Source organism: Podarcis vaucheri, assembly GCF_965113315.1.
Source record: "Podarcis vaucheri genome assembly, chromosome: 3".
In the NCBI taxonomy this organism is placed as follows: Eukaryota; Metazoa; Chordata; class Lepidosauria; order Squamata; family Lacertidae; genus Podarcis; species Podarcis vaucheri.
In genome coordinates, this window is record NC_138761.1 from 40198613 (window position 1) to 40221759 (window position 23147).

General features: G+C 45.4%; 1 protein-coding gene across 2 annotated transcripts; it reads left to right on the forward strand.

Annotated features, from left to right (window-relative positions):
• The first annotated feature begins 3583 nt into the window (after positions 1-3583).
• SLC35B2 (solute carrier family 35 member B2) lies at positions 3584-20104 on the forward strand. 2 transcript variants are annotated; one of them, XM_082216250.1, is made up of 4 exons: positions 3584-4909; positions 14205-14398; positions 16060-16220; positions 17706-20104. In XM_082216250.1, exons 1-4 carry the CDS (start codon positions 4362-4364, stop codon positions 18639-18641), a joined length of 1839 nt encoding a protein of 612 aa, XP_082072376.1. In that variant the 5' UTR covers positions 3584-4361; the 3' UTR covers positions 18642-20104. The 2 variants fall into 2 exon arrangements, with proteins under 2 accessions (XP_082072376.1, XP_082072377.1); XM_082216251.1 differs by lacking the exon at positions 3584-4909 and adding an exon at positions 12797-13595.
• The last annotated feature ends 3043 nt before the right edge of the window (positions 20105-23147 follow it).

The window sequence follows — 23147 nt, forward strand, 5'->3', positions numbered from 1 at the left end:
GCGCCTTTAAAGCCATGCTGCAAGCTGATATGTACCATGTTCTTAGTTCTGTGAGCAAACAGTGGAGAAGCAGAATTATGTCTCTGCTAATTTTCTACACTATCCTCATGGCCACCTTGGTTTTTCTTTTTTTGGGAAACCAGGCTGGTGTATCCACTCTTGCAACATCAGATCAATATTCCTTCTGACAAAGCCAGTTTTATTTGGATTCTTTAGAGGAAGTCTGAATCTGCAGACTGTACTAACAGCTGTGTAGGACAAGGGTAGTCTGTCTTTTTGCAACAGGATATTTCCATAGTGGATGGCCAGTTTTTGAATAGCCAGCTCCAAGGAACAGGAACTCCCTTGCTGATACTAGGAATTAGGCAACTCCCCTAGTTAAGGCTTATTGATCAAAAGCCAAGAGCACCACTATGTTTTGTGTATGGAAACATGTCCAATATACTCCATTATTTGGTGCTTTAGAAAAATAGGCAGCATTTATCAGAATCTGGAACAAATGGTAATCCACAGTTTACAATGGCATGACAGAGTAGCCCAATCGAAGCATAGCATTGACAGCCTTAATCCCAAAATTCTCTGTCAAGTTCTACTGTTTGTTGTTATTGGGGTAGAGGGGGAAAGTAAAACTCCCAAAATAAGTGGAGGTTATGCAGTTCACCTCCAAAGGTGGTGCATGGCATTTTAAAAATGCCAATATTACCTCCAGGATATCTCCAGTTTTACACCAGCTACTTTCAGATATAACAGAGGAAAATGCATTTGTAACTTATGTAGGAAAAACACCACATTTCACACAAAGGATCACATTGTGAATTTAAAAATGGCCAAGGCATTGTGGCAGAAATGTCCACAACTGTGGGAGCAAATTTTCCCTTGATGCATGATGCAGCAGCAAAAAAATAAAAATAAAAAATGCTATTCTAGACTGCATCAACAAAAGTATAGTGTTCAGATACCACTCTAGTCTGTGTCCAATTCTGGGTGCCACAGTTTGAGGACATTGACAAGCTGGAACATGTGCAATATTATCAAGGGTCTGGAAATTAAGCCTTAAGAGGAATGGTTGAAGGACCTGGGTATGTTTAGCTTAGAAAAGAGGAGAGTGCCATCTACAACAGCCACCTTCAAATAACTGAAGGGCTGTCACGTGGAAAATGGAGAAAGCCTGTTTTCTCCTGCTCCAGAGAGTAGGAGTAGGACTTGAACCAATGGATTCAAGTTACAAGAAAGAAGATTCCGACTAAGCCATCAGGAAGAACTTTCTGGCAATAAGAGCTGTTCAGCTCCCTTGGGGGGTTGTGGACTTTCCGTCATTGGAGGTTTTAAAACAGAGGTTGGATGGTCATCTGTCTTGGCTGCTTTAGTTGAGATTCCTGTATTGTAGGGGGTTGGACTTGATTACTCTTGGGGTCCCTTCCAACTCAGTAGGATTCTGTGATTCTAGAAATTGTCGTGCTAGTAAAAGATCACCCCAGATTTGCTTGTGACTCCCAAGAGTGCACCCATTTCTTTCAGATATAACGTCCCACACATTTTCACAGGTCTACACATCTGCTACAGGAAGAAGATACACATGTCACGCTTAAGCAGTGAGAGCAGCCAATCTGCCTGTTTTTCTGCCCCAGCTAGATAACCAAAAGCAGCGGATGGAGATATCCTTTCACCCACAGCAACAAATTGCTTGGGAAAGCACCAGTCAGCTGCTGAAGCAGAGAAAGGCTGAGATCACATGGGCTGTCTTCTGGCTTTAGGCCCAATGCAACAGTTCGTGCAGTTCTGGTTATTACAGAATCAAAGCTGGAGGAGGCTTATATAGAAAGTTGTGTATTTAAGGTTTCTGACAATAGAGGACTCTTGACTCTTCAAATCTAATCAGGTTACTGTGCCATTTACAAGGTACGGAAATCTTTGGCTGGCTACTATGGAGAAGCCTTCAGTTCCGGGACGACGACGATGGGGGACTTTGTTCTGTACCAAAACCATTACAATTGGTGCAAATATAAAGCTGTTCGCTGAACCTTACCAAGAAGTGTCAGCAAACAGAGTAGCTCCTTCCACGGGAACTATTAGGACAGGAATGTTTTCAATAATTTGATTTGGGTTTTTTTGTTTTTGCTTTTTAAGAAAAGTTTTCCTGCCTTTCCTGAGATGCTTTAGTGGAACTTTAAGCCATTTGCACCCTGCTGGCGATTGGCAGCATGAAAGAGGAGGAGTATGTTGAAAGCGGTTCGCAAAGAGGAAGACACAGCTTCCAACATTCAATAGGAAAATTAGAGCTGTCTTTCTGTATTGTATTTCCAACAGCAGTTAGCTTGATGCATCCTTGGAAGCCTACAAGCAGGCCTGCTTCTGCTTTCAGAAGTTGCTGTCTGACCCCAAAGGCTCAATGTAGCTATATTATGGCTATACTCTCCTTCGTGGACCTAAACCAGGGGTCAGCAACCTTTTTCAGCCATGGGCCGGTCCACCGTCCCTCAGACCATGTTGTGGGCCAGACTTTATTTTGAAAAATAAATGCATTCCCACAGATAACCCAGAGATGCATTTTAAATAAAAGGGCACACTCATGTAAAAACGCGCTGATTCCTGGACCAGACTGAGAAGGCAATTGGGCCCCCGGGCCTTAGGGTGCCTACTCCTGCTCTAGAACATAAATTCCACTGAACCTGGTAGAACTTGCTTCCAAGTAAACATGTGCTGGATTGTGCTCTGAAGTCTTCCATTGATACAAAATTTTGCTTTAACCATCTCAAGATAATTAATACCAGAAACACAAACTTTGTACAACAAAACGGAGTAAGTCTACATGCACACTACCTTGAGCTCCTATAAAGCAGGAAATATTTTCATTTTCATATGGGACGTAAGGCTACCTTTCAGTTATAAAGTGTTTGAAGCGTTTTGTAATTCAAGTCTACTAAATTTATGGATAATATTAATTGGTTGTCGTTATTTGCATTTGTTAAATCACTTTATACAGAAGTCGCAAAGCAAGTTAACAGGATAAAATACAAATTAAACTGGACATGTCTAAAATACGGGCAGGCTTCTTATTTATTATTTGTGGTTAGAAAACAAATGACAATGAAAATGCATTCTTAGGAAGTGGTAGAACATTTGCAAAAGACTTTTTGGACACAGATTACGCAAGAAGACATTCCAGTCTAGCAAAGAGAATTTCCGTTCTGGAGAACTGGGCTCAAACACTGTCTGAGATGGATAGCTTTGTGCAGGGGTCAGCAAACTTATTCAGCAGGGGGCCAGTCCACTGTCCCTCAGACCCTGTGGGGGGCCAGACTATATTTTGAAAAAAGAAAGAAAAAAATGAATTCCTATGCCCCACAAATAGCCCAGAGATGCATTTTAAATAAAAGGACACATTCTACTCATGTAAAAACACACTGATTCCTGGACCGTCCGTAGGCCGGATTTAGAAGGCAATTGGGCCGGATCCGGCCCCTGGGCCTTAGTTTGCCTACCCATGGCCTAAATGAATCATAGAGTTGGAAGGAACCCCATGGATCACCTAGTCCAACCCCTTGCTATGCAGGAATATGGACTCATACAGGGATCAGCCCATGATAACCTTGGTGTTATCAGCATTACACTCTAAGCAGCTGAGCTAACAGGTATCCTAGATTGATGTAGACCAGGGTATGTATGCAATGTGCTACTGCAAAAAGCTTCCCTCAATAGCCCAGCACGCATGCTATTGTAATTAGATGCCATAAAACACACATCATCCCCCTCAAGATATTTTAAATACTTTTGGTATTTGGAAAGTCTTAGTTCACCCTAAGGCAGGCAGTTTTGTTACCTAGAATGGGTATATGGGGCAAGGGAGCGCCATCACCAGGTTCAAATATGTACTGTATCTGTTTTTCCACATAGCTGGCAGGGAAGGTGACAGGTGAACTCAAGAGAAGCAAATTGTTTCCTTCACTTTTGGGTTTGTGCCAGTTGGGTAACTTGTTCTCTAGTACAGTAGTTCAACTCTCCAACTAGCCTCAGGCAGCATAGCAAATGTACAGGAATGACGCAGTCTCAGAAGGCCACAAGTTACCCACAACTGTCACCCCAAGTTTTGTTGTTGGACCCCGATACTGGCAAATGTAGCAGCTGAGAGTATGAAGGCATCTGAGTTTTCTCTGGTTGAAAAACCTGAGGGAAAAAGTAAGTATTTAAAAAACATAGAAGTGTCTTTTTTTAAAAAAAATCGGGAATTAAGAGTGGAGGAATGCCATGCTTCATTGACTGTTAATCTAGAGATGAAGCACGCAGACTGAAGAACAGTGCTTCCGGCCATATACAGAGAGCAAATCCTGTGGCTTGGAGAAGTGTGACTGAAACCGTAGTGAATGAGGCTTTTTATGGGTGGCTTCCACGTTCACTTGCTTTCCCACAGGGCATTGACCTGTCCCAAAGGAGTCCACAGCTCTCCGCAGGAGGGCATATTTGCTAGTGAAAAGAGAATAATTCCTGAAATTGAAGTTCTTCCTTTCACCTCACGTGGCTCCTCAGGGTGGAGGGGAAGCCCTTTGCACCTCTTTGCAAACTTCACGATCACTCTTCCAAGAAACGTTGCCCTCCAGATTCTGGGCCAGCGGCCTAGCTCTCAAACGGATTTAAGAGTCCTTTTCGCCTGTCGCCGGCTTCCTCCCCTTAGTCAAACACGGGCGGGAACTTGTAGGCTTCCCCGCTTCTTCGGAAGGGAATCCATTGCCGCGCGGAGACGGGGCCTCCAGACCGGCAGGCGGCGCTGTGGAAGCCCCGGAGTCCCTGCTCGGCTGGGGCGAGCGGCCGGTTCCTGGCCCTGTGGCGCCGGGAGGGAGGCGCGGCCGGGCTCGGAGCAGCGAAGTGGCGGGGGAGCGGAGCGCACCGGCCCGGCCGGCATCATGGGCCGCAGGTGGGCTAACTCCGGGGCGCGGGGCGGGCGGAAGAGGCTTCCGGGACGGGGGATGAGGCGGCCGTCCCCTCCCGCGCTGGCGGGCCCGCGACCAGCGGGGGGGGGGGGAGGCGGGAGGCGCCTGCCGGCATCTTCGGGGGCTCCGGGCTGGGGCGGGGAGGATGCTGTGGGTCAGGCGGGAGAGATGCATGGAGGAGCGGGCAGAAGAGCCCCTCGCTAGGCTTGGGCGCCTCTGGAGGAAACGGGAATCAAAGATGGGGCTGGCTCTCGGGAAGAGCTCGGCTTCCCTTTCCAAGCTCTCGGGAAGGCGGATTTGTCTCGCTTGCCTCGTCCGGGTTCAGCCGGAGGCCGAGGAGTCGGATAGAAATGAAATCTGGGGGGAGCGGGGGATCCAGTGAGACTCGATACACAGTACGATCTGATCCTGGGTTTGAAGCAGGTGTGGGAGGTTATAGATGCCTGGCATTATGTTTCCAGGTGGAAGTCTTTATCCCTTTACTAGGGGAGTTAGTCCCATTTATATCAGTGGGGTTTTTTTACTTCTCAGTAGCAGAGTATCTTTTTTCCTGAACCGGCCTCAGGACAACCCTGCGAGGAAGGCCAGTTCTAGCTCCACCCGCTGAGCAACTTGACTTTGAAATCATCATTTATCCAAGGCCACGTAGTTGGTTTCATGTTGACATCGAATTGGTAACAAGGTTGCCTTAATAGCCTAGTAGATTACATAGAGGCATTGGGCTTCAATTCTATACCTACTTAACTGGGTGTCTTTTAAAACTAAGGCTCCAGTCCAACCCTGCTTACCAGGAAATTTGATGCTTCATACCAGCCGGGGTTAGGATGCAGTAAGTGAAAATCATTGTGCGGGCGATTTCACAGCTAAAATCTGAATGGATTAATCTGAAGTAACTCACGGGCTCTATATTTTAATGGCGTGTATACAATTTTAATGCAAGCCAATAATTCTTTAATGCTTTTTTTTTTACCTTGCTATAATCACAGTAAATGGTAAGGATGCTTGTCCTCACCTCGCTTTCTTCATTCACACTTAACAGGTAGAATGGGAATTCTATCCACAGTGGCAGTTTTGTGTAAGGAATTTATGGTGGGAGTTGTTTGAGGATTATGACGCTACAGGATGCGATCATTTATGTGGGAATAGTAGTATAGTTAAGAATCCAGATTTAAAGTGTAAGGGAAGCATTTTGCTCTGTTTGTATCAGCTTGAGTGTGCAAATGGTAAGTGCATCTGAAATGACTAAAAAATTCAAAGCTCAAAGGTGACAATTTCATTAGTACTTATAACACATCTTACGAAGTTATCCACTGCAGGGATGGGGAACCCATGGCCTTCAAGGTGGTTCTGGGCTATAACTCCCATCATCCATGACCATTGCCTGGAAGCTGGAGTCCAGTGATACCTAGGGGGCCACAGTCTCTCCATCCTTGCTCTACAGAGTGCCACTTTATGAAGGCCAGTCAGTTCGTAAAGGGATTTGACAGACCACAGAATCAGTTGTCTCATCAATTGAAAAAGGAGCCTATTTCAGCCACTGCCATGCTTATTCACAAATGAAACTCTTTGTACCTCTCCTCTGTTCAGAATGGATAGGGGGGTCAACTCCTAGTATCTAGTGAAACATGAGCATGTTTAAGAGAGCAAGTTCAATGACTAAGAAGCTGAGCCAGTGTAAACAAGGATGGAGCACAAAGAACAAGCAGTCTCTACTGCATTCTGGATTTATGAGGATTTATATACTGAGACCCTTCACGGGCACCATAGCAGATATTGGCGAGCACACTGGCACCCGTGGGCACAGCGTTGCTGACTGATGTTAAAGGTCAGTATCAGCATCTTGAATTGGAAACTGAGATTAACAGTTTCCTTAATTTGCTGACTGGGGTTCTTGCTGCAGTTTGTAAACACATGGAGCTATCAGGTGGTTGGCTGTACAAATATACAATAAAAAATTAAAAACATTCAAAACTGAAGTTGGGGGAAAAAATCTGCCAAAGCTTAGCTAAACAAAAATATTACATTTTTTCCTTTAAAAAATGTGGAGCTGCACAGGCTTAGGCAGGTGTCTTTTAGGATAAATTACTTCAAGTGGATGTTCTTCCTAAGAACAATCTTGCTCCTAACCACAGTCACAGTTCTCTGTGCTCTGGTCCATGGGGTCACGAAGAGTTGGACACGACTAAATGACTAAACAACAACAACCCCAGTCACAGTTTTATGGAATATGGAGCAGATCTACACCTAAGAATCTTGAGTAAAAAAGGCTTGTGGAGGACACAAGCTACATAGGACTTGTTCAGTTATCACATTCAGTTTGAATTGTGCCCAGAACCTGATAATCAGTATTGCAGAACGCAGCTGGCGTATGCTCTCAATTTTTGACTCCAATTAGATCATAGACTTTTGCATTTTGTACAAGCTGACATTTCCAGTCTTAAAAGGCAGCCTCATTTGTAGTTTATTTGCAGTAGTCAAACTTCAGAGTTTAAAAAATACACGAATGATGGTTGCTAGGGCCTTGTTTTCCAGGAAGGGTTGCAGTTCACATATTGGTTATTAATGAAAAAAGTATCTGGCCAAAGCTTAGAGCAGCCATGTGTAAAAGAGACCACAGCTCTTATACTTTTAATAGTTGTGGAGTAGGGAATCCCAGAAGGAGTAGCTTGACACCTGACATTTCCTCTTCTGCACACTAGTAATGTTGCAGGTGTCCTGTCCTCTTTTTGAGCTGGACCACAAATGTGCATCTATCAGCAAAGCCAGGTCCAGGAGTACTCCCAAGCAGAATATTTGTTCTTTGAGGGACATTGAGACACCATCCAAAAACATATCCCCAAATCACATCGCCCACTTGCTGTAATCATCTTGTCTGGATTCACCTTGTAATGGGTGAATCTATGCCAAAATAGCCTCTAAGCACGGGTGTAAACACTAAGACCATTGCTATTAGATTAGATAGAAATGAAAGATAGCGCTGAGTGTTGCCAATTTAGAGATGACACCACACTCCAAATCTGCAGGTAATCCCAATGTTTCATGGGATATTAAATAGATTCCCACAAAAAAAACTTCAAGTAGCAAATGAAAATCTCCCCATCACCATTCTCTAATATTGTCAGATTGAAAGAGAAAGCCACCAAAGGGCAATAACAGTTTGTATTTCTTCCACTCTGCTTAACTGGTCCAATAATACTTCATGGCCAGTAGTTTAAAATGCCCTGAAACTAGAGTGCCTTTTGTTGTTGTAAATTTCATTTTAGTAGGTGAATCAATAACAGTTTGATATGTTAAAGAAGTTTAGTTAGTTGTAGGCAAGCCTAGAAATCCAGCCTTCATTGTAATTATGATATTCCTTCAGCTCCCAGAGTTCTAAGCTGACAACTGCCCAAAACAACCTCTCCCTGTGGATCTTTTTGCACCAGGATCCTTACCCTGACTGCTCTACATAGCAAGTAGCCCTGTGAGTTTCTCTGAGGCTTGCAAATAGTGCTTTCTGAGCTCTGGATTTCTTGGGATCCAGTAGAAATATTTAGAATATGTTTAAACAATGAAAAGTGTCTATTATCTAAATCAGTCACTATTTGGGGGCATTTTACATTATAATATGAAATAAGAATAATGAACTATTTGGGGGCATTTATATGTGGTTAAATTCCCGTTCATGGTTCATAAGCGAGCTTCAGTGTCTTGTGGTGACACTGCCCAGAAGTGTGCTGCTCTGCAAATTTAATGATTGCTTGACAGGCAAGTGTGACTTGTTTGTTCTCCTAGTGAACTCCGAAGACTAGCTGATCAGCAGCCTCTGCTATTCTTGCTTCTGTGTTCTGGGAAGCCCTTAGGCTAGAGATGCCAGTCATTGGAAGAGCTTTATTTTTCATAACATTTTCTTGTTGCTGTGGCTGAGATTTGCCTTTAGCTTTCCTTTGGTTTTCAAATTGTTTTTATTATTTGCTGGTTAAGAGAGCTAACAAATACCAGCTTGTAATTTTCTAACTGTTAGATCAGCAGTGTCAAGTAGTGATTGCCTCCTGGTAACTAGGATTGACTGATAAGTGTCAGAAATGTGATTCAGCACCATGTACTAGGCTCCTGGATGCTTTACTTCTGGCCCTTGAATGCAGAAGTGAGAGCAAGAATGAGATGCTGCACTAAGTTTTTGTGTTGTCTGCATGCACATCACTATACCACCTGCAGAGACCAAATACTTAGAACTGGGAGTCCTCAAGCGAGACATAAGCTGTGGGTGGGAGCTGGTCCCTAAGGTTTCCTCTGCAGGGGGGGGGACATGCACAGTGAATGTCCCTCACCCTGGAATCAGGAGCTCCTGGGTCCAAGGCATGCATTGGCAGTTATGTTAAGGGAGGTGAATGCCTGCCTCCTCAAGCTTGATTTGAAAGCTGATTAATAGTGTAATGCAATATGTGCAATATTCCCCTGGTTCCACGCTTGCACTCACTAAAGCAAATTTCAATCCATGCACTTTATTTACTGTATTGGTCTGAATATAAGCCGCACCTTTAAAATTCAAGGCTTATTTGCGGGTGCAGCCCACCTCCTGGCACTATTGCCCTGAACAGGGGACAGGGGCTCGGTTCTGAGCATGCACGCCTGCCTCCCAGCACTTCCTCCTCAAGCCATTCAGGGCGGTAGTGCTGGGAGCCGGGCACACAGCACTCGGTTCCGAATATAGGATGCACTTTAACTTTTCACAGAATTTGGAAAAAAAAGTGCGGCTTATATTCGAGCCAATACGGTATACATGTGGAACAAAAGAAAATTGGAAGCTGCCCTATACCAAATCGGATCATTTTCCTATCTAGCTCAGTATTGTCTACACTGACTGGCAGTGGCTCTCCAGAGTTTCAGATGGCACATTTCTCCTGTCCAACCTGGAGATGCAGAGCAGCAGGTTCTCTGAGCTATGGCCTTTCCTCTAAATAGGTTGGCTGTAAATGTGCCCTTACCACTTCCTAACCACCCTAATTGTGAGACAGTATGTCATAGAAGCCTAATAGATGCAAATACTTGCCAAGTAATTCTGACTGTGGATCCAAAGAAGGGAGGAATCTCTTAAGGCCCACAGAACTAGCTGCAGGAAAAATGCAATTGAAGGGCGGAGGGCATTTGCTTCCATGATCTTTTTGTGCTCCACTTTCTTGTGGCTTTTTTGTCACTAGCATTGAGAACGGAGGTCTATGGTGATTTGTACTCCTGCTTCAGAACCATCTTGCCGGAGGAACTGAAATGGAAAGGTCTGCCAAAGGGGGCTTTGTCTCAGACCGCTCTTGCCCTAGTAGAGAGCCGCCTATCCGTGGGGGTGGGTGCGTGTCAAAAGCACGTCTGTCCAGTGTGAAAGGGAACAGTAGAGGTATATATGAGCTCCGACTTCCTGGTTTCTTTGTGGGTTTGAAGCTATGAAAGCTTCTTTCATTCCTAGCACTGGTGCTGGTTTTGCTTGCCTGGCAGAAGTGAGAGCTCACCTGTAACACTAGCTGCCTTGTCTGAAGCTGGGAGGGAGAAACACAGGGCGAAAGTGGCTCACAGGCAGTGCCAGATTTACATATAAGCTAAACAAGCTATAGCTTGGGGCCCCACTCTCTTGGGGGCCCCAAGAAAATTTAAAGGGAAAAAACCCTGGATGTACATTTCCAAAATATAAGATAAAAAACAAATAAAATAAAACCTACATACAGTTAGAGCTTAATATTTATTTTACTAATAATATACTTCTTAGTTGTATTTCAGATCAACAATTATTTTGACAAAATACATATTTTTTATGTGCAAATGGCTTTAGATACCTATTAGGTCCATAAATTACCATATAGCATATATTCAACACAAAAAAACAGCAACAATTTGTTGTTGACAAAGGACAGCTGGACAAATAAAGGGCTCCCATTACCTTCAGTAGCTTAGGGCCTCATCAGTCCTAAATCTGGCCCTGCTCACGGGCCAGGGAGCTGTGAACCAAAGCAGGAGAGAGAACTGTTGCTTGGCTGGTTTATTCCCTTTTCTCTGGGAAAAGGGCACTCCTGCCCTGGCCCAAAGCAGTTGAATTAAGCCAGGCTGAAATTGATTTAAACCAGTTTCCCTCTAAGTGGCTAATCACACAGGGAGGTGCCCATGCAGTTGGGGATACCAGGACCAGTGATATATTTAGGGATTATGACTTACTTGGGAGTGAAATAGGCAAATCAAACATAAGCAATCTCTTGCCTCCTTGCTGAAAAGTCTACGGCCTGAGAGTCCTGACCACACAAGGGAATAGTATTTTCAAAAGCTAGTACTGTGTGATAAATTCTCCATAAAATTATTTAAAATGCCTGCTGATTTTCTTCTTCTTCAGTGATCAGGTGTGTGAAGTTCAATAAAGAAGGGTATTGTCTGAGTTCAGCTGGGTGGGAGGGGAATCCACAGAATGCGTGGCTCCTGGTGATGTGTCTGAGCCATGAGGGATCACTAACAGAGACTCCCCTGAAGACCTCCGGGTTTGGTGTCAATTGGTCCTTAAGTTAACCTGGACAAAAGTTATCCAGGAACCGTGAATATGCCCTAGTAGCGTGTGGACAGCTAGTGCAACTATTAAGCACTGGGGTGATGTGCTGGTGGTAATATGACCCCACCAACCATCTAACTGCAACATTTTGTGCCAGCTGGAGCCTTCAGACAGGGGACATTGCAATAATTGAGTCTTGTGGTTACCAATGAATGAATCATCATAGCCAGGCTGTCCTTGTCCAAAAATGGCTGTAGTTTTTTACATTTATCTGGAAACCACCAGAGTATAATATATTCATGGCTTGGGGAAAAAAAGATATTTGAAATTCCTGGGTGCCTGGAGTACAGTTTTATGCAACAAGGTGTGGAAATTTTTCTAACAATTATTTCTGTAATTCGGGTAGTGCTTGCCACAGCATGAACAAACGATGTAAGAGGGCAATGCTTTGAAACTGACCTCAGAGGGCTGTTTCAGAGCCTCTTTGAACCTACTCAAAACCGGTTTTCTGTGGTTTCATATCTTGCAAAAGATCTTGCGCTGGCACGTGCCTGTCCAAGGCAGTTGGTGGGTAGAACGAGAGGATGGGGAAACAGTTAACAGAATTATTCAAACTGGGCTCCTCAGCTGTTGTTGGACTACGATTCCCATCATCCTTAGCTAGCAGAACCAGTGGTCAGAGATTATGGGGGTTATAGTCCAACAACAGCTGAGGACCTCAGTTTGAGAAACTCTGAGTTAGAGGGTTAAAGTTGTCAGCAAGAGGGTATTAATTCTGCCTTGGAAGCTTTATTAGATTTGAGTAACGGCTCAACTTTTCATTAGGCTGGAATCCTATGGAAGGAAGCTCTGCACAACATATTGAGACTTGCTTCTGAATAAGCATGCATCTATGTTAGTTGTGATTCCATGGTGTCCAGAAAAAGGTGGCACAAGTGAAGAATTTACTATTCTGCCTTCAGCTGGAGATGGAAGGACGAGCCTTTGGGCAGTAAGCTGCTCGTACGGTGAAGGGAAGAATAGGGATGCATGTGCTCGCTGCATCACATCACAGTGCTGGTCCCTGTCACCCTTCACATGTTGGAGTGCAGACATCTGTAGCAGGGAACCTGCTGCCTTTGTGCAAGTTTGACGTCTACATCGGTGGCTCCAGCTCCTCGCTGCAGACATTTGCCCTCTGAGAAATGTTGAGCTGTGGGGGTGGGGACTCAGCAGAGCTATTGTGCTTGACCCCACTCTCCCTCACACGATTCTAACCATGTGAGGTAAATTAACAAACAGGGCTTCTGTCTCTCACAGTTGCAGGGGGACAACGTAGAAATGTGTCAGCGGTGCCTTTGAGGCTCGGGAATCACGGTGGCAGTAGGGGGGGGGGACTGCATAAGAACAGAAGAAGAGCTTGCTGGATCAGGCCAGTGTCCCATCTAGTCCAGTTTCCTGTTCTCACCATGGCCAGCCAGATGCCTGTGGGAAACCAGCAAGCAGGACTCGAGCAGAAGAGGATTCCAGCAAGTGGTTCTGAGGAACATTACTTCCTGCCTGCATGGAGGCAGAGCAGAGCCATCATGGCTTGCAGCCACCGATAGTCTTCTTCATGCCTTCTGATGGTTCAAGGGTGCTCTCACTGCATAGCTTCTTGTTTGTAACAGATATTCTCCCTTGATCTTGCTACCTATTCTTCCGAGTTTCTCTGCCCACCTCTAGCTTGCCATCTTGTTTCGGAAAACAACGCTCGCTCCAAATGTGCATAACTTGAGTTTGACAGATTCAGGGTCGCTGACTAAAAGGCCAGTTGAGACCCTGTGGGTTTCTTTGCCGCTAACAGGATGAAAAGGGGCTTGACAGCACAGTCATTAATCTGCCTCCTCTTTTGGAGTGTTATCTCTTTGTGGCGCAACTGCACTGTGGCTACTCCAGGGAGACATTAGCTCCTTCTCTCACGTGTCTGTGGTGAATTTCTGCACAACTACATAGCTGCTCATTGGCTCTCGCCCTGAAGTCTGAAAATACGTGCGATTCCTCTGTGATAGATTTGAGTGAGCAGCCCAGTTGTCTGCTTCCCATGCTGAGTAAGAATATAGTTTTTAATAGGTTTGTTCTGTGACGTATCTGGGAGTTATGTGCTGCCATATTCCAAGGACACTCCTGCCCCATAGAATGTCTGGATGGTAAGTACCAACGGAGCCCTCAGCCACTACACTTATTTGCTTTGTAGGAAGGTCACTCTGACTTTGCTGCTCAGGGGACACCAGGATCCGCCTCTTCCAAGATCTGTGTTTGTGCATGTTAATGTGCACAGCTTGTCTGAGATCCCAAAAGGAGGGTGTTTAGAGTGTTCTCTGTTTGCCTGTGTCTATTGCATCCCAGCCTTTCTGTTTCATTTCATTTCTTTTATCTCTCTCCCTAACTCCAAGGAAGGGTGTTTGAAAAGGCCAAAGATCTGACAAATGGGAGCTCTCACAGGCCTCTGTCCTTGGTGTCGTGCCAGATTAAGTGAAAGGCAATAGTTCCGCAGACAGGCATAGGGATTGCATGTGCAGAATTTCTTCACTCAGCTTTGAAGCTGCAAGCACGTCTGCAGCATTTGCTGTGAGAATCCTGCACAAGACAGATGTAGCTGCTTGGTTTCTGGGGTTCTTGGTTTCGCCTGTTGCTAGAGGAAGGGGGGGGCGGGAATCTTGAATGCTTCCCATGTGTGATGAGAGAGTTGCCTGTATAAACTTTTCACCGGATCCAGGGATTCCCTTTGGCTTACGGCCTGCTCTTTTTCTTGGCAGGTTCTCCCTGGCTCTTGCGCTGGCTGCTCTCCCCATAGTGACTGCGAATGAAGAGGTACCTGCTGTCCACCAGGACTCCTGGGGAGACTTCTGGCTGTTTCGCTTTTTGGTCAATGCCGCAGGCTATGCAAGTATTGTGGTTCCAGGCTTCTTGCTTATACAATACTTCAAGAGGAAAAATTACCTTGAAACAGGTAAGTGGTAGGAATATGCACACAGAGTGGTTTCCTGATGTTGCAGCTGAGATAGCTCATTCTGAGCCCATTGTATCTTCTGCAGCCCCTCAGCTGTGCTATCCTGGACTTGAAACTGCCCCAGAGTACAATCATTGTCGACTTCTAAGTGTGCAATCAGTATGTTCACTCAGTGTTAGAAACTCAGATATATAAGCTAGGTGTCAAATGGCTCCTTAAAGCAGGGTTGCAGTCGCCAAAATGCCTCGTTGCCATTTTGGGGCCTGATGGCTCAAAAGTTGTGTTTATTTATAAATTTATTTAGTTTTTCAAATTTTGAAATTTACAAACAATTGTCAAACAACCCAAATAAAAAGAGAATTCCATAGATTCCCCTGGACTGCCCTCTTCCCCTTTTTGGGTCCTTAGTTAACTTTTTTTCTTCTGCATCTTCTCTATTAATCCAAATCTATTAAATCTCCATTTGAACCATAATTCAACGTTAAATTACAAGTATTATTCCAATTCTACTAATAATTTTGTTTACAATGATTTTTAAGGTAAATTATATATTTTCCCCTTTCCTTATTAAAGTTTTGGTCTTCCTGATTCTTCTTGCCATTTTGGCATAGTCCCTCAACTTAATCTGCCGTTCTTCTCTGGGCTAGTAGCATCCGAGCAGCAGTAGTCGCGTACATTAATAGTCTTTTCTGATCCGTTGATATTTCGGTGCCTAGAATTCCTAGAAGAAAAGCTTTGGGGGTTTTTAATAAAAAGTTACTTTAAAGATTTTTTTCGGTTCATTATATATAATCTCCCAGAATTCTTTTACTAATTTACAAGTCCACCACGTACGATAAAAGGTGCCTTCTTTTTATTTACATTTACATTTCAATGCACATTCATTCTGATTGTGCAGATAAAATATAATGGATAGAGTTCTACGGGGTATGTTGCTAGTGTGTGAAAACAGTCATGATACAAGGATCCCCAGGCAGATGGACCTCCAGATGGCGGAGACGTCAGGTGCCATCCTGGTGCCCGGCCATCTTCACTTGGTCGCAAGTGGCCGATAGCCGGGTGCAAAATGTGCCTGACACCTGGCGAATTTCAAACACTGTGTCCACTCCATCAGTGTTATCATGCTAGCAAGCACAGAATCTGTAGCCATTACCTGTTGAGGAAATTGGGAGATTTGCAAGGAATAGCCATGGCAATGTGGGTATAAGATCTGCATCACTATCTCTCTGATTTTCTGCAGCTCAGTAAGTCTGTTTTCTCTTAGCTGGGGGCAAGCACTGTGAGCAGAGTAGAGTAGGACTGGCCTAGAGAAGAGGCAAGTAAATCTGTTTGGAAGTGCCATCAGGAAACCACATATGGTGGTGCTATGTCTCCGAGAACCAGTATCTGGGAATCGCAAGTGAAAAGAATGCTGCTGCTCTCAAGTCCTGCTCACAGCCACTCTTTCCACAGGCAACTGGTTGGCCACTGTGAGAACAAGATGCGGGACTATGGCGGGCCTTTGGCCTGATCCAGCAGGGCTCTTCTTAGTTCTTATGTGGTGGTGATTGTGGGGACCACATTGGCAGCTGTAATGTGTGTGGCTTCCCTCCCTCCCCCATGCCCCCAACTGGTGTGATTCAGTGTTGTGGCTAATGTGTTTTTGCTCCTTTCCCTCTTAGGCCGTGGTATTTGCTTTCCAGTTATCAAATCATGTGTCTTTGGCAACGAGGCCAAATCTGTACACCAGGACGATACCTTGCTAGCAGCTCGGAATGAGACCGTCGAGTCCTCCACAGCCCGGCAGTTCTTTAAGCTGCTGTTTTGTGCAACTGGCCTGCAGGTAAAGAACTGAGAGCTAGTACTCCACTTTGATTTGGCTTGTCTAGGGTGGTGATTGGGAGCTTCTCATTTAGAGGTAGCATTACACCGAGAGTAGGATTGGCTCAAAGGTTAGTTCACAGCTGAGCAAAGTTTCCAAGCAAGGTTAAAATATCCCACCCATTGCACTGGCTTTATGTGTACTGGGACATATGCAGCCTTCCTGACCTATAACTTCCATTAAGCAATGCTACAATCTCAGTTCTCATGAGACTTGGAATTAAATTTGAGCCTGGGCTCATTTGGAGGAAGGGCGTGATATAAATTTAATAAAATAATAAATAAAACCAAGATGATGCTTTCAGAATTGCATGGTTTGTACCCTTCATGCAGTAATGAGGTCAGAATATCACCCAGTTATTTTTGAACTGGAGTAAGAACACTGGGTTCAGTTAGGGGATTTCTGTTATTTTAGAAAGATAAAAACTTCTGCTCAGTCAGTATCAGGTGGATTAGAATTTTGTTTGTCTTATCTCACTCATTCTGCGGAAGATAGATAAGAGGCGTTTTGTAGTTAATTTGGCTCTTTGAGCAACTGTAAGTCCAAAATAACGATGAGCTGCAGGCCCTAGAGTGACATAGTTTAGCAAGTGTAGAACTTTATTTGGCATCCTTGGGTTATGCCCATAGCTACCTGTAAAAGAAATGCGAAGGAAATGCTGCATGTCCTTGAATGACATTGAAAGAAAGAGAGAGAGAGGGAAATTTTCTTAATGCACTGAGCTAATGTGGATTTAGTTATGGACCAATCCTGCTGAATGGCCATAGGCAAGTCATGAAATCTCTTTGGTTCAGATCATTCCAAATTTACAGGACATAAGTATTGATACTTTTCGTATTACTGAAGTGAGGGTGTTGGGATTACTGCTTCTGCATTTACAAGGAACTGCGAAAACAAAGAAGGAAAACGGTTGATTCTGCAGGCCTGATGGGACACTAAAAGCTGCTGTCTGCAGAAGCAGGTGCTCTGTGGCAGCTGCTGTCCAGCTATGTACTTTTTTCAGTGCCTGAAATATGTAATCCTGTATAGCATCATGGTCACTTCATAAAACATAAACCAGATGGTGTTCAGATTGTTTGTGCTGATAGGAAACGCCAAGGCAAACATTGCATCTTGTGGCTCAGCTAGCATTTTATTGCTGTAATTTTTGTAGGTGGTGTCTTAACATAGCCTGGCATAGAAAATAGTCTCTGTGGGATGAAGTGCAATACCGATCTGGTTAGATCCTGCTTGGGAGTGGAAAGAGAATCTCAATCAGATCCGGCCCTCAGCGTCCTATTGCGTAGGTTGACAGTATAGGAAAAGTGGGCGTCTTTATGAGCTCCTTGTGTCAGTGGCATCCAAACAGCATCATGCTTCCTGCTTGCCTGATTCTCCAAGATGCTATCTTACTGTCTGTTGTGGCAGTTGCCCTCCATTCCCCCCTCTCTTCCTCTTCCTTTGCAGATCTCCTACCTGACATGGGGCGTCCTCCAGGAGAGGGTGATGACCCGAACGTACGGCGCAACCGAGTCCGACCCTGGCGAGAAGTTCAAGGATTCTCAGTTCCTGGTCTTCATGAACCGGATCCTAGCGTGCACCGTGGCCGGCCTCTACTGCGCCCTGATCAAGCAGCCCCGTCACGGCGCTCCCATGTACAAGTATTCCTTCGCCTCCCTCTCCAACATCCTCAGCAGCTGGTGCCAGTATGAGGCCCTCAAGTACATCAGCTTCCCCACGCAGGTGCTGGCCAAAGCCTCCAAGGTGATTCCAGTCATGCTGATGGGCAAGCTGGTGTCCCGCAAGAGCTACGAGTACTGGGAGTACCTGACAGCAGCCCTCATCTCGGTCGGAGTCAGCATGTTCCTGCTCTCCAGCTCCCACGACAAGCACCTCTCCACGGTCACCACCTTCTCCGGGGTGGTCCTCTTGGCCGGCTACATTGTCTTTGACAGCTTCACATCCAACTGGCAAGACGCCCTCTTCACCTACAAGATGTCCTCGGTGCAGATGATGTTTGGCGTCAACGTCTTCTCGTGCCTCTTCACGGTGGGCTCGCTGCTGGAGCAGGGTGCTCTGCTGGAGTCGGTGCGCTTCATGGCCCGCCACTCGGAGTTTGCCGCCCACGCCGTGCTGCTGTCGGTCTGCTCGGCCTTCGGGCAGCTCTTCATCTTCTACACCATCAACCAGTTTGGAGCCGCCGTCTTCACCATCATCATGACTTTGCGGCAAGCCTTTGCCATCCTCCTGTCGTGTCTCATCTACGGCCACGCGGTCACCGTGGTGGGCGGGCTGGGAGTGGCGGTGGTTTTCACGGCGCTCTTTCTCCGCGTCTATGCCCGCAGCCGCATGAAGAAGCGGGCAAAGAAAGTGCCCGTCGAGGGCACCGTGCAGAAGGTTTAGGGGCCACCGGGCAAGCGACACGCTCTGAGCTCCTCCCCGCCCCCAAGCACTTGCTGAATCTCTCTCTTACGAACCCAGCAAAGAGCTGGTCGATTTGGGAAACATCAATTCCCATTCTCTACACCTCCCACCCCAGCTGATTCTTAAACACTGCTGGGATTGGCTTGGAGGAAGCGAGGGGCAGCTTCCTCCTGTCCTAACGTCTGAGTATTTTAAGTCTGCTGAGGCTTTCTGCTGAAGGAGACTTGCAAGGGGCTCTTGAGACCCCTTTCCAAGATAAGGGTACAGGTGTCCCTAATGCCTGCCCTGACTGACAGCTTGTGGGGGAGAGAAGGCTAATTTATGATCAAGTAAAATTGGAGCTTGTTTTTGTTTTTGTTTTGCTACGGTTCGCCTTCTGCTCACCACCCTGGAGCTGCGTATGAGGGAACAGCAAGGCCAAGACTTTTACAGTTTCCATTAAAAAGAAAGAAGAGAGAACCACACCCTCAAAACATCATGGTTGGAATGGAAAGCCCAGGCAGCTTCTACAGAAAACCAGTCCTGACTGTGGAGGTTTTGAACTTACCCTGCTGGGCAACGGCCTCTCTTAAATCACAGCCCCTTTGCTTTCTGGCTCAGTATACCCACCTGTACTTTTGCCCCACTGTCGGACCTTTCAGACGGTGCCCCCTTTGCCAGCGTCATTTGGGTTTTTGCTTTTTGCTTAGTTTTTCTTTGACCATTCCCTCCTCTCACTGCCATGAACTACAGTCCCAGAACCCCTCTTGGGGTGCTTTCTTTGGGTTTACTGTTGCTGCAAACTTAGAAAAGCACAAATATTGCCTTTTTGAAAGACCTCTCTTCGGAACCAAGTTTCTTTGCTCCTCTAGGCAAGGTGGTGAGGGAGAGGGTATCCTCATAGTAAAAGAATGTGCACCCCAGTCCTTTTCTCCACCACCCCACTCCCCAGTGATTTTTGCAAAGGTTGGTGGGAAATACGTGGTTCAGGTTGAGAGCCAGCCATACGGAAGCAGCCTGAGTCTGGGCTCGTGTGCTGCTTCCAGCAGGGCTGAGCTCTGGGCTCTGACCCTCTTGGGCCTTGCAGTCTCTTTTGTGCCATGTTCCCATTTTATTATGTGGCACGTAGGCCATTCTGGAAGCTGCAAGGTGTGGTGGGGGCACTGAACTGCACTGTATTGTCTAGCTCGCTGTGCCATTTTCATTTTTGAGCCAGGAGATAGCAATTCTGAGATGTACGGTGCAGGATAGTTTGGTGCCCAGAGGCTGGATCTTTTTACCCTTTTCTCCACATGCTCTCAAAACTGGATGTGGGACTGGGAGTTGTTGGCTCTGCCCCAAAAGTCTCGAGTTTTACCCATTAACCCTTTTGTTGCCAAGCTGACATTGGGCAGGGGAAACATTTTTTGGTACTCGACACACAACTGTTTTATTTTATTAAATTTAAACTATGCTGCAAATAAGTGGCCAGGACATGTTTTATAGCCTTTAACGTGTGTCCAGGAGGGATAATCTAAAGGAGTTGCTGCTCCCTTGTGGGCCACCCCCCCCTCCAGGTGCTGTTGGGGTGAAAACAAACAAGTGTCTCAAATCTCATCCAGTTGATTTATCCAGTATGGTTTAATCACATTAGCAAGTGGGTCGCTTTACATCTGATGTGCCAAATATGGATCTAAGTGGCAAAAATGGGAGTTCCATTACATTAAGCAGAAAGAAGTTGCTTTATCTCTTGCCTTTGAGCCAGGTGAACTTGATACTTTACCTTGTAGATAGGGAACCATTTTGGAGACGAGATCAATTATTTGCGCAAAGCTTTCCTTCTATATATCTGCTGCCACAAAAGTCTTATCTCTCAAGTAGAAATACTGCCAAAAGTTGATTCCTGCGTCAGCTTAGTTTTAGTACTCTTTGCATGAGGATAGTTTCTGGCAGGAAAAAACCATGTTATTTTAAATAGAGCCAAAACGAGGTAGCTGAAGTGCCTTTCAATCTCTGCTGTGATGACTGGTGTCCATTGGGGCTCAAGGCTAAGAGATCAACAGTAGGTGCGGCCAGAACCAATGACAGGCAAAGTCAGAGCCTGACTGGTTATAAGACAGAAGGCAGGCATGTGGATACTAGGTGAGGGCTGACAAGTTATTGTGGAGCAGTGCTGCATTTGCTTTAATGGACCAGCCAGATTCAGTCTCTGGTAACTGGTAGGCAAGTATGTGAAAAAATTGATATAAATACAAGTAAGGGGGAAGAGATGTCTTGTGACTGAAAAAGCCCCATTTGTTAATTTCCTCAAATGAGCACATAATAAGTAAATTGAAGGGCAAAGGTACCAATGAGACACCAAAATCCTCATCTTTGGCTACAAAGTATGTTGTGTAAATTCACAATTCAAAATGTTCCAGGCTTTCCGATTTTATTTCAAGGAGTGGCATGGTATGAGGAAGTGATGATGGGCAAGAAGGGATGTGGACAGAAATAGTAAATAGGTGTTCACACAGACGTTCAGCTTTAGCAGCTCTTGTGCACCATGAGGCCTAGATTCTTAACTTGACTTCAAAGCAAAACTTAACTCCCCCAAGACTTAAATATCTCTGTCACTATGGCAGTGGACTGCAGAGGATTAAAAAAGCATTAAAAGGCTGCTTAGGACACAGAAGACGTTCCAGGTCCAAGGTTACACTTGACAGCCATGCTCCACATTAAGAGAAAATTCCAGCGGATAGGAAATTCAGTGTATGGTGTCTTAGCCTTGTTCTGCCAATGTTGTTTCAGTCTAAAAATATCCCTACCCTTGGCTGATCAACCTGTGAAATCCACTGTTATAAACTTGCATAAATGAAGACTGAAAAGAGATCTGTATTGTTAATTGTAGAAAGGGAAGGTATACAAAATTCAACCCATTTAAGTGTAGTTTGTCCTGGACATCACTTACAGGCAGGTGCCTGTAATAAAGCATAAAATCTTGACAGCAAGAAGCACAAGGTACTTCCTTAATTAGCAGTCAGGAAGGCAAATCTGAGTAATCCTATGCATGTTTACTTACAAGTCCCATTGTTCAATGAAGCTTGCTCTATTGTAAGTGATTATTAGCAGGGGTGGGGAACACATTATCCCATGGGCCAAATTAGGCAGTTAGGTGGGCGTTGCATGATGCTACAATGAAGGCAAGCTGGTTTTGAAGAGCTCTTTGAAGCCACTCTGCCCATGGATCAGTTGATCATTGTACAGTGGTACCTCGGGTTAAGAACTTAATTCGTTCTGGAGGTCTCTTCTTAACCTGAAACTGTTCTTAACCTGAGGTACCACTTTAGCTTATGGGGCCTCCTGCTGCCGCCGCGTGATTTCTGTTCTCACCCCGAAGCAACATTCTTTACCAGAGGTACTATTTCTGGGTTAGCGGAGTCTGTAACCTGAAGAGTCTGTAACCCGAGGTATCACTGTACAGGGTTTGGCTGGTGGAGGAAGATGGGTTCAGCAATCTTCTCTAGCCTACGAGGAATTGTACATGTTAGAATAACAGCTTTATATAGATGGCTGCTATATCCCTGCTCTTGCAGGAGACAATGCCTTGTGTAGTCTATCCTTTATAGCAGGACAGGGACAGAGGGCCATGGGCAACCTTCCAGAGACTGTCTGCCAGTGGTGGGCAGGGCTGGAGGCAAAAGTGGGCAAAGCAATTTAACTTTTGTACCCTTGGCTATATTCCAGCTATGCCAAAGTGTATTTTGTAGAATCATAAGAGTTGGAAGGGACCCTGAGGATCATCTAGTCCAACCCCTTGCAGCACAGGAATCTGCAGCTGTAAGATGTTTCTACAACCCCCATGTACATCCAGGCAAGCATGATTCACAGTTCAGGAACATATTCTGGCTAGGAAAAAGCATCCAAAGGGCCTGGAGCAAAGCCAGTGAAGGAAATGCTCTGGACTCTCCCTCCATGAGACTGAACTATCAGCACCCCCTGCTGGAAGCAGGCTTGGCAGCAGGATCTTATTGTATGCATATGCAACTATGCATGGCTGCAGGGTGTGCCTTGCCCACAAGCCCAAAGCAGTTGACAACCCCTGCTTGCAGAGCAGATGCCAGTAATGAGAAGCATGTAAGAAACGTGACTACTTAAGAGACAGTCTCTGAACCTGTCAAAATAGTCCTACCACCTTCAGGAGACAAAACTAAGCAGGTGGATTTTTCTACAAGAGAATTGACTTGAAAATAAGTCATCTTGTTGCACAATGACAACGGGGAGCAGGGATGGGTAACTTATGGCCAACAGACCAAGTGTGTTTCCAAAAGTGACTGTGATACCATACCATTTTGCTCAATGCACTTCATATGGAGGCACCCAAAGATGCTTCCCCTAACAACCTGTAGTTGGGAGTCCCCAACATGGTGCCCTTATAGCACATGCACCCACTAAGGCCAAGAGAGACCTGGAACCCATGAGAACCTGAACCCATTGAAACAGACTGAATTGCTGGAGGTTTGTTCTTGCCCAGAGCTGTTCCTCCAC